This window comes from Phaseolus vulgaris, chromosome 3, assembly GCF_000499845.2.
Source record: "Phaseolus vulgaris cultivar G19833 chromosome 3, P. vulgaris v2.0, whole genome shotgun sequence".
Classification (NCBI taxonomy): Eukaryota; Viridiplantae; Streptophyta; class Magnoliopsida; order Fabales; family Fabaceae; genus Phaseolus; species Phaseolus vulgaris.
Window position 1 is genome coordinate 2229298 of NC_023757.2, and position 12156 is coordinate 2241453.

Genomic DNA, 12156 nt, shown 5'->3' on the forward strand with positions numbered 1-12156 from the left:
CCTTGTAAGATCAATAATATTTTATCAACATTAATCAAAAATTTATCTATCAATATTACTTTATAGTGTTGATGTCAGTTATTTTTTTATTATTAAAATTAATGAGACTAATTTTCAGAAGTATAGTAAAAAATATTTAGTTAGCTATATAGATCAAAACTATTTTTCAGTAAATATTTATTAAAATTTTCTTAATCAATATTAATAAAATTATTTTTCGGTCGATGTCAATCCGATTTTTTTAGTAAAGATTTGTATTAGTTATTTTTTTTCATGTATATTGCTTTGAAGCAGTAATTTTTGTATCTGATTTTTTTATACTTGTTAGTCATTAAAATACTCTATTTAAATAAAAATAAATAAAAAATAATTAAATTTAAATTTCAATATCTAAACAAAAAAATTAAAAGTTAAATAAATTTAATTCAAATTCAATATGTTTAGGCCAATATTTTCATTATAATTTTAATCATTTATCATCTTATCAAATTTCTTTACTTGTATAGGTTTATTTCCTTATAAAAGTCATTTGAGTGTCGTAGAAGAACACATCAAATTGTTGGGTCAGTGAGCTATAATAGTACTCTCTGAAATTTTTTTTTTTTTTCTGGTTGAATAATTGATGCATATAGCTATTATTATTTATTATTTCCCCCTATTGTGCTACATCTATCAATAAATCTTCAGCTCAAAATATGAAAAAAAAAAACTAAAATTCATATCTCATGATACAAGAAAAACGTTTTGTAATCAATAAATAGTATGAAAGAAAAAAAAATTATCACCAAAAAAATAAATAAAATAAAATAAAATGAGACATTTTAGAAATGTTGTAACCCTTATAGAGACACTTCAGGAGTGTCCAAACACTTATACAGAAAGTAGTCATCAAGATCAATCTGTCTCATACCTAATCTCCAAACATACTTCAGACCTTGCAAACCACCAAACCAATCCTCAAATGAAAGACATGATAACCCACATTAACCGAAATCATCATCTACTTTATCCAGATCCTTATAACCAGTCTTTAGTCAAAACAATACCCACAAATCATTCCCTAATACAACCAAATCCAAAAACCTATGTAAGCAAAAAAACCTATGTAAGCAAATATTTGGTCCAAGAACAGTTCTCACATTTTGAGGCCAGTTTTCTGTATATGTTTCAATCAACCATTTTGACCTTTTATAATCAGTTTTATTAGTCGTTTTCAATGCCAAAATGTTGAGCAATCAAAAGTAAAAATATCAAGAAATATTAATAATATATCTCCACCATAATTTCATGGTTATTTTATTTATCAATTTCTTAAGGTAAGACAATAATGGTTAATAAAATTATTGCTCTGTATAAGATGCACGCAATCTGCATAATTCATTTTAGTCAAACAAACATTCTATTTAAGCAAAGTGTTTTCCTTCTTAGGATTTAGGTTATAATTTGAGTTATTGTTTTTGTTTTAAACCCTAAATTTTAAATCCTAAATTTAGAACGTGTAGAAAGATGAGTCTAAGTGGGAAAGTAGAAGGTGAAGTAGAGATTCAAGCATCTGCAGATAAGTTTTTCCACATCTTTCGAAAGAAACTTCACCATGTTCCTAATATCTCCTCTGAAAGGATACATGCAGCTAAAGTTCATGAAGGTGACTGGGAAAATGTTGGTTCTGTAAAACATTGGGATATTACCATAGGTAAGGTTCTTGTTACGTTTCAACTTCTGTTTAAAAATTCAATTAACTAAAGTCAATACTACAAGAAAATTAGTAAATAGCAACTAAAGTTAGAAACAAAAAATAATTAGTCACTATATTAACTAGATTAAATATTATTTTAGAGACTAAAAAGTTACTAGTATCTAAAGTAATTTTTATTATTAGTAAAGATTTATAAATTGATATCTAAATAAGTCACCAAAATTTTAGCTACTAATATTTTAGATTATAAATTAGTCTCTAAAAGATGAATATAGACTAATTTATAATACAAAGAAGTAAGTAGCTAAAATTTAGTAGTTAATGATTAGATATTAATTTAAAAACTATTTTATAAATTTTATTAATACTAGAAACTATTTTAAATAACAATATTTTTATTTAATGATTTTCTTGTACTACATACAAATTATTTTAAATTTATTTTAAGGAGTTGATTCTATATTTAAATATTTTAAAATCAATCCAATTAATAACTTGATATTTATGACATACTTGTATGGATTTTTAAAAATCTAAAATTTGTGTTCACACTAAGATTTTGACATAGAAATCTTTCTATTGGTTTTTATGAGTTTTTTTTTTCATTGAAATAACTTATAGTGTGTTCGAACAGGAAATTTTGAAAGGATAATTCATTTATGTTGTTTTTTGTAATCGTATTGCTTAAAATTAGATAATTTTAAATTCTACTTAGAAAGTTAGAATTTGAAATTTTTTATAATCTCAAATTCCTGTTTTGATCTTGGTAGTACTTTGTTTGATTTTGGTTAAGGTGTGTACATCACTATTATTTTGGTTAAGATATCTAATCATTAGTTACAAAGGTTTTAGTTACTTACTACTTTATATTTTAAATTAGTCTCTATTAGTCTTTTAGAGACCAATTTAAAATTTAAATATTAGTTGTTAAAACTTAGGTAACTAATTTAGATACAAATTTAGAAACCATTTTATAAATTTTTATTAATAATAGAAATCACTTTAGATATGAATAATTTTTTATTTTCTAAATTAATATCTGATTTAGTTAATACGGTGACTAATTATTTTTTGTCTCTAAATTTAATTACTATTTAATGATTTTATCATTAGTCAAGTTAATTAATTAATTAATTGAAACACTCATCTTTTGCTGCAATGGCTTTTACATACATGTGTATAACTTCATTTGCATTTTTTGTGATAAAAAAAAAAATTTATGGAACGATGTAGAAGGGAAGAAGACAAGTGTGAAGGAGAAAATTGAAGCTATAGACGATGATAACAGGATCCTAACATACAGCCTCTTTGATGGGGAAATCAGTGAGAGTTACAAGAGTTTTAAGGGCACACTGCAAGTAATTGACAAGGAGAATAATGGGGGAATTGTGAAATGGACCTTTGAATATGAAAAACTCTCAGAGAATATCACTGCTGCATCTCCTGAATCATACTTGGAGTTTGCTTCTGTGGTCACCAAAGATATTGATGATCATCTTCTCAAGGAATAACACCAGAAAGAAGAAGGCACATGTGGTGATGAAGTGGCTTTGGCTTGCTAGTTTTAATGCTTATTAAGTATTAATAAGTTGGGTATGTGATAATGCTATATATGCTTCTCATTGTGGATGCTTGCACTATTTTATGCATGTCAACTTAATGATTGTATGCATAGTTCATTTGTGGTACTTTTAGGGTTTGGTTGTTGTTCTTGTAAAATATATGTTTTAAATATAAATATGAGAATAATTGAGTGAAGATATTGAATATTGTATTTTTATTATTTCAAAGGTCAACTTTTCCTTTACTTTCTTTCCAAAAAAAATTATTGGTCAAGATCTGTCCACAAATATACGAAACAAGTATTGATTCTTCATAACAAATCCTTTTAATGTCAAGTTGGCATCTTATATCTTAAGTTACATTTGGATTTTGGATTTATAAATGTCAGAGATGTTCAAGAAATGAATCAAACTTAAGTTTGGATTCTAGGAAAAATTTGCATCATATAATCTTAAAAAAAAAAACAAAGTATTTGAAGGCACTAGAAAGAAGAGAGTTTAAGGACATAAAGAGATTTTATTTTGCATGATAACATGATCAAATGTACAACACAAAAAAATTCCAAGAACCAACATTATAACTCAATATAAGAGCAAAATGAAAAATTCACCAATAAAAGGAGGGAAAAAGTCTAAGAGATAAAAGAGAAATAGTAGATACATCCCTATTGACCACCTATGTTAATCATGTTATCAAGATTTTGTGAGGGACAACTAAGAAATGAAATTTAAGTATAACTAAATCTCACAAAATTGGCCTAGTAAAGTGAGGTTTGCACTCACTTTTATAATATAATTTGACCTTATCTAAGACATGACATCTCTAATATATTCTCTCATGTCGAGGAGTGGACATCTTGAATGTAGGACTAAGGGGAACCCGATAGTGGATGAAACAATAGGCCCAACAAACATGACTAGGTAAGCTCTGATACCAGCTTATTAAGAAAGTGACTTTAACCCTAGTTCAACTTTATAAAATCAACTTATAAGGTGAGGTTTGCACCCACTTATATATTGTAATTTAGCCTTACCTCTAGTCAATGTTGGTTGCTCAACATTATTAAGAAAGTGAAATTTAAGTCTAACTCAATCCTACAAAATAACTAATAAGTGGAAATATTGTCACATGTTGCTTCAATGATAAAGATACCAACATAACATTATATGTTCTTGCAATAACCTATCTCATATCATGTATAGTCATCCACTTGTCTACACTAACCTAAAAAGATAATTGATTGTAATCATATCATTGTAAAAACAAAAAACATAAAGTTAAACACTTACACAATACTTACCATTAATATATCATCAACGAGTAATAATATTTTTAGTTGGCTTACCCATTTGTAATCTCCCAACATCGCTTGCAACTCAAATACACACACAATTCCTGGTTACACCTAGTATACAAACCACGTCTTATCATCCCTTCTTAACATCTTTCTATGATAAAGAACACATGTATTATTTAGTTGACACTTTTGACTACAAACACATAATATGACTTTATGTGATGAAGGTAACTCCAAGAGAGGATATAATCTCACAAGGTTATTTTGCAACATGAAGAATACAAATGTTAAGCACAACCCAAAAAAAATAATAACACTGGGCCATTGTGCGTTTCTAAGATTTACAAACTTTGATGATTTGAACTCTTGATCTTGAGTCTTTATATAATCTTTGACATATATAATGCTCTATGTAATCTTTAGATACAGTCTTCTTCTTCTTGATAACATAATCTCTTTTCTCTTGCACGATATTTGTTCCATTTTTCCTTAAAAGACTGGTTCAAAGCTAAGAAATGAAGGTTACACTTCCTTATGAATGTTGCAAGGCTAAACATAAAAACAATGCACGAATATATTCTCAAATAAAGCAGAATAAATAATTTAAGAAATATTCTTGCGCATTTTCTCACAACTAATTGTTTCTTAATGTGAAAAATTGAATGCTGATGAAATTCTTAGTTTCCTTATATAAAAACTTAGCACTTTTATGTTCAGTGCAAATATGATGATCTTAAATTCTTTATAAATATTTATGCATAAAATCATTTATGCTCTTAACAACCTCTTGCGACTTTTTATTACAATTATACTTATAAGAACTTAGATCGTTAGCTTAGAACTTATGTCCTTTTTTTATAGTTTGATGAAATTTTAACTTACATAGAACACACATTAGAAGGTCCATAACTTAAAAGTATAGTATGTATAAGGCATGGTCATATTTGTTGTCATAAAAAAAATCACAAAGAAATGGTCTAGTAGTTTTAGATAAGTGTAGATTGTCCGAATCTTAATAGTATCTGGATAAGTAATTTCACATAGCTTATTTGTGCACGCCTTAACAAATGTTTCCTTATATGCAATTACCCTTACATCTTTGATCATCAATTAAGAAAGTTTGTTCTTCATCTTCTCTACCTTAATCCATATTTTGTTTTGAACTTTACCTTGTTAATGTTTACTTTATGTTTGTCCAAGACATATTATTGATCATTCATAAAATTTGATTCCTCAAATAATAAGTTGAAACATCTGATTTATAAGAGACATATATTAAGAATGATTCTACTAGATAGAATTAATGAAAGTCGTGTTGCCTACTAAGATGGTTGAATATTAAGAAAGTCGTATTTTAAGATGGTTAAATATTATGATAATTACAAAATTTTAACTTTACATTTAAACCTACATTCTAAGCTTCTAAGTATATAGGAGTCACCTAACTTTTTCAATATATTCATGAATTTCATCAACATAAAATAATATTTTCCCCAACCCCAAAACCATTTGGTTAAAAATCAGAATATTGTAGAGGAAAAGATTCAGTTTGAACCTTTCCCTTAAAAAAAATTAAAAGTTTGATGTATTGGAATTTTATAAGTGTTTTTTATGAATAAACTTATTTTGTAAGTACTAGTTTTTATTTTTAATTATGCAATATGTGTATTTTTAATATTAATGTTTATCAACTGGTACTTTTAATAGTTTGTGTACTTTATATGATTGTTATCATCTTACACTCATTCACAACTATTCTATGTGGTCGAGACCATCTCAGCCTCATACATAATCTAGAACAACTCCAAATCAAATATCAGATTAACGCTTATTAAAGTAATAACCTTAAATCAAATCAATCATGATAAACAATCATACATCTCTATTAACACAAGATTAAGGATCATGTCCATACTGATCTAGGCTCATCCATAAAAAATATCATTCTAACTCTATAAATAGGTTGAAGTTGGGACATGTAAGATTACATTTAGTAACTTTTTTCTCTCAACTACCCTAAGACTGACTTTAATATCGAAGTATCTTTTGCAAGTACGTACTCTCATACCCGAAACATTCATCATACCTTGGACAACAAAACTCCATGAACTACTTAGTTGTGCACGAGAAGAAGATCTACTTAGTCTTTGTAAGAATAGTTTTTTGTTCTTTACGTTTAGAATTTACATTGCATTTGTTACCTCTCACATTGAGTTTATAACTAATTAATTTGTTCAATGATTATTTAAAAATCGACTTCAATGATATCATTTAAGTTTTTCTATTTGGAATTGTGTTAGGTTTAATTGCAATAGTTTTGGTTGGACTACTTGTAATTGTATATTTACAATAGCGATAAGATGATGAGTTAGATATAATTAATTAATGTCTTTTCTTTGTTTTCTATCCCTTGTTCTTTTTATAAAAGGAATGAAACAAATTTTTCAAAATAATTGAATTAGAGATGTAAAATCAAAATAAAAATGAATCAATGTCTACTATATTTAATAATGGGGTTCGATTCTTGCTACCTGCTTATATTCTCTATTTATTCTATTTAATTAAATTTCTCTTTTTACTTCTAAAATAATGTAGAATTCTTAATGAATTTGGCAATTGTTTATTTTCGTTTTCTAATTTAATTTTAGTTATATATTGATTAATTTGGATATTTTGTTTAATTATATATATATATGTAATATTTCTATCTTTTATTACAAACAAATGGATACCAATTCTCACTCACCCATTTTTTATCTTCTATATACGTGTGCGTGGAGCCACACATAACCGGTTAGCCGGTTTAACCGGTACAGAACCGGTCTAAAGGGGTGGACCAGATTGTATCCGTTTTCTGTTTCAAATGATCAGACCGGAAAGTCCGCTCCGGTTTAATCGTTAAAACTCGGTTCTAAACCAGAACCCAAACTTAATTCAGGGTGAGGAATATTTGTTTCAGAGAGATAAAAAATATATATTATTATAAGTTTATGAATTATTAAGATTATGACTTTTTAAATAATTCTATATATATATATACATGATATATATAGTCTTTAAAAATATAAATTGGTATGAATTTAATATATAAAATTATTTTGGTACGTTTAACAATATCACGTAACTTAATAATTTAGGTCAAGAGTAATTTAAGTATATTTTTTATTATTATTATGTGTCTTTTAAATTTAATTAATATTTTTGATGCGGTGATTGATTTAATAATATTATTTTAAAAAAATTTAAGATAGAAGCATGGACACCTTGAAAAGTAGAATTTTTTTCTAAAGACAAATTATATCGAAAGAAAGAAAGTCATTACTTAAAATTCAAAGTCAAAAACAATTTAAATACATCATTCTTCTTTACTCATCCTATGCGTTCATATCTTAATAGACTTAAGATCAATATAAAAAAAATCATGAAATAGAAACCAATTTTAAAGATAAAAAATAATTAGTTGCTATACTGACTAAATTAAAGATTATTTTAGAGACTAAAAAAATTTTGGTTTCTAAAATAGTTTCTATTATTGTTAAATGGTTTCTAAATTGATATCTAATTAGCAACTAAGGTTTTTGCTACCAATTATTTAGATTCTAAATTTGGTAGCCAAAACCTTTGTTGTTAATTAGACACCATCTTAGAAACAATTTAACAATTATTTTTGTCTCTGAAAATTGATTTCTATTTCATGATTTTCTTGTAGTGGATTACAACATAATTTCTGAATTTTTTATTTATATTAAAATTAAATATTATTTTTAGTGTTTCCAAAAATTAAATTGCGACTGATATACCATTTCCAAAAAATACGAGCATTAATAAATAAATAAAATACCAATCTCGTGCAAACATATCAGAAAACCCAGTAAGGTAAGAAAAGAGAGGAAAAATTTAACAGAGAAGAACAGTTTTCAGAATTCTGGGAAATTAGAAAAGGATGATTGGTATTATTATTGTACAAATTGGGATGAGAAATTAAAGGAAGAAGAAGGAAGCATTAATTTGAAACAATAAAATAAAATTATTTGAGCATTAATTATTATTACCTTAATCCATCAATAATTGTTGTACACATATGAATCTGAACTAATTTCTTGACCTAATCACCAAAACACCATGATGCTGCACAAAATCACCAAAAGTGGGAAGAACACAGCCAAATTTTTTGGACTAGCTCCATTGAAATCCTCATCCACTGGATACAAGTTCCCTGGTGGACCAGTCATGTACAAGTATGCTGATGATGGTGGTGGAGGGCAATATGTTGAGGGAGGTTTCTTGGGTGAAGGTGGTGGTGGAGATGGATACAAGATCGGTGGCGGCGACGATGGCGGCGGCGGCGATAAATACTCTATTATTGGTGGTGGTGGTGATAAATACTCTATTATTGGTGGTGGTGGTGATAAATACTCTACTATTGGTGGTGGTGGAGTGTAACCACCCTCACATGGTGAGCACTTCTCATTATTACCATTATCATCAAGCTTCCTTGATTCCTCACCCTTGATGGGAGTGGTGAGAAAAGCAAGCACAAGGATGAAAGTGAAGATCTTTGATGGTTTAGTTTGATGGGTTTTTGTGGCCATAGTGTGGGTTGGTTTTGATTGGAATTGGGGTGGTGGCTTTGAATTATGGGGTTTTTTGTGTGGGATTGTTGTAGGGCATTGGATTTTGAAGAGAGGAATGTGCATGGGAAGTGTAAAACTATGGGTGAAGGAGGTTTTTAGGTTATGGGAATGATAATTAATTTGGTTTTCCAAGGATGGAAAAGTTGGGTGGCACTTGCTATTATGGTCCTTTGGAGTAGGAGGGACTCTTATCATGTGGAATCTAATCTCCCACTAGCATGTGGAAATTAATGTATGCAATGGGTTCCACCATGGATACAAGTCCACAAAACCTCTATAATTAATTAACAATAATCAAATCCACTTTGGGTGGTTGAGTTTTGCCACATGAGTTGGGTTTAATCTTTATATTTTCATCCATTAATTCATATCTCCCCTTTACATAATTTTATTTGTAAAGACACCTCAATGGCATTTATAATTTAAAAACAAAGTATGTGTGATATAATCACTACCAGAAAATCATTAAATAAAAATTAATTTTAAAAACCAAAAATAATTAGTTATTATTTGAGTAAATTAGAAACCATTTTATAAACTAAAAGAGTTATTGATATCTAAATTAGTTTCTATTATTAATAAAAAAATTATAAAATAATTTCTAAATTAGTACTTAACATTTAGTTACCAATGTTTTAGCTACTTACTATTTTATATTATACATTAGTCTCTATTAGTCTTTTAAAGATCAATTTAGAATATAAAATATTAGGAACTAAAAGTTAAGTAGCTAATTTAGATACAAATTTATAGACTATTTTATAAATTTTTATCAATAATATAAACCACTTTAGATACTAATAATTTTTTAGTCTTTAAATTAATCTTTCATTTAGTTAATATAGTGACTAATTATTTTTTGTCTCTAAATTTAGTTACTATTTATTGATTTTCTCGTAGTGAATAGAAAATTATAAAAAAAAATTAACTGGGTAAAAAAAAAAGTTGTGCAAAATCAAAACTTTGCTTATTAAATATTATAACTTTTTTTGCTATCTAGATGCAAACTTTTGAATCAAAGTAGACATAGGAAGAGGTATCTCTAAAGTGTGAGGCTTGAGAAGATGATAAAGTAACTCTTTTTTTTTCTTTTTTCTGTTTATTCTATTTTGTGAAGCTTCTTTAGCTTCACATGGCAAATCTTCTTTGATAGGTATTCGATATGCATGTGGCCACATGATTTTGGGATCAAATGATATTAGACTATCATTGACCATTCTATATATTATATATAAAATTCAAGAACTTTCCATTTCATTCCAAAATTCGTTGCATATTCAATGGCACAAGTGATGATTATTCAAGTTTATTTTCAAAATTCAATAAATGTTGAAATAAAAAGAGAAAATTCATAAAATGGTATAACTTCAAATTATATATGGTTAATAAATGAACTTAAAGAGAATTGTGGTAAGATAATGATAAGTTTTGTTTATGGAAATTGAACTCTCTTCATGTTTCAAAGGTGTTTCAACTTTTGAATTGTATTTAAAATAACATTATTAGGAATAATTAGTAAATTATTTCATTGACCTTAACAATATTATTTATGTATTTGATGTTGAAATTTAATTTGTCTATAGAAATGGAAAATATGTTTAAAAACAAATTTTTCTTATATTGTAGTTCTTGACTTGACTTGTGTTTGAGTGGGACTAAAAGTTTCACTTTCTAAGAAATTGAGACAAAAAAATTATTTATATATATCTTTCTTTCTTAATTATAAATATATCTTTTAAAAATAAATTTGTCTTCAAATTAATATAGTCTACATATGTATCGTTTTTGTTAACATATGAGTTTTGGTCTAGCTCTCCCATATTTTTGTATTTTTTTTTAATAATACTTTTTTCATGTGATGACAAATGATTGTTGTTACTTTAGGTGTCAGTCTAGCCTAGCTGAGATGTCAAGTAGCATAGTGATGCCTAACATGAAAGTTTTTTATAAAAAAAAAATTAAATGATTCTTCACACATAATAATTCACTCCATCTAAATGACTTCTAATAAAAAAGTTTATAAATTTCATAAATTATAAACTATTAATAATGGGAGGTTTTATGTAAAAGACTTATTCAATCGCTAAAAATAAATAAAAACAAGTTAGAAAAAAAGAAGAAGTTAGTTTCACTAAAATTGTTCGACCAAACTTTTAAAGCAAGATTGAATTAAATACTTGGTATGAATAAAATTAAAATAATTTTGAATTTAATAAAAAAATATAAAATTTGATGTTGTAATTTTGAGCTAGGATAAGTTTTTAGCAAAGACATGATATGTGGTCCACATGCATGCATTTGGTTCATGTCGACATAATTGACCTTATTATTGTTTTTATATTTGAAGAAAGAGAGATTGTAGGACTCATCCTTTGCTATGTCTATTTTTGCTACCCCAATCAATAAGGGCATTATGTCCTTATTATATACTCTTAAAGCTTTATGACTCATCAAATTCCACTTGCGTATTACGTTTTCCAATTCTCATTATCTTTACCACTTCATGGGATCTACTTATAATTATAACCCTTCTTTATCCTTCTATATTATAAATGAAATTTTATAGAATATTCATATTATTTCTTAATGTTTTTCTGTCATTTAGTTTATGACACTACAATAGAATTTTAGAATGATATGATTATTCATCTACCCTTAAGATTTTTTTTAAAACTACCATAAAAAAAATTATGCACTATCTTTACATACTATCTTATTATCATTCTATTGTTATTTTTTTAAAAATTTAGCACACAAAGATAAGATACTATGTGTTCTTACAAAGTACTATTGTAGGGATGGAGTGTTCCTCACTTGTTATGTGTTTTAGTTTTCAGTCTTATCGTTCTTTCAGTCTTCTCTGTAAGAGTATTTGCGATGAAACTTTGACGCTTAAGTCAATTTTAAGGATAAGAGTGTCAAAGATTTTATAGGATTAGAGTTTCATTACCTTTTTTTGGAGGCTA

At 26.9% G+C, this 12156-nt stretch overlaps 2 protein-coding genes across 2 annotated transcripts; both read left to right on the forward strand.

Moving 5' to 3' along the window:
* Nucleotides 1-1397: 1397 nt before the first annotated feature.
* Nucleotides 1398-3454, forward strand: LOC137806207 (MLP-like protein 43). Its single transcript, XM_068606201.1, has 2 exons — nt 1398-1693; nt 2930-3454. The coding sequence occupies exons 1-2, from the start codon at nt 1507-1509 to the stop codon at nt 3205-3207; spliced, it is 465 nt and encodes a 154-aa protein (XP_068462302.1). The 5' UTR covers nt 1398-1506; the 3' UTR covers nt 3208-3454.
* A 5224-nt stretch (nt 3455-8678) lies between these two features.
* On the forward strand, nt 8679-8999 carry LOC137808823 (glycine-rich protein 3-like). Its single transcript, XM_068610103.1, has one exon. It carries the CDS (start codon nt 8679-8681, stop codon nt 8997-8999), a length of 321 nt encoding a protein of 106 aa, XP_068466204.1.
* The last annotated feature ends 3157 nt before the right edge of the window (nt 9000-12156 follow it).

What these genes read in the sequence shown, in the direction of transcription:
- LOC137808823 (XM_068610103.1), top strand. Translation starts at nt 8,679, where the DNA reads ATGATGCTGCACAAAATCACCAAAAGTGGGAAGAACACAGCCAAATTT.
- LOC137806207 (XM_068606201.1), top strand. Translation starts at nt 1,507, where the DNA reads ATGAGTCTAAGTGGGAAAGTAGAAGGTGAAGTAGAGATTCAAGCATCT. An exon ending in ACATTGGGATATTACCATAG is followed by an intron (nt 1,694 to 2,929) that starts GTAAGGTTCTTG and finishes GGAACGATGTAG; the next exon opens with AAGGGAAGAAGACAAGTGTG.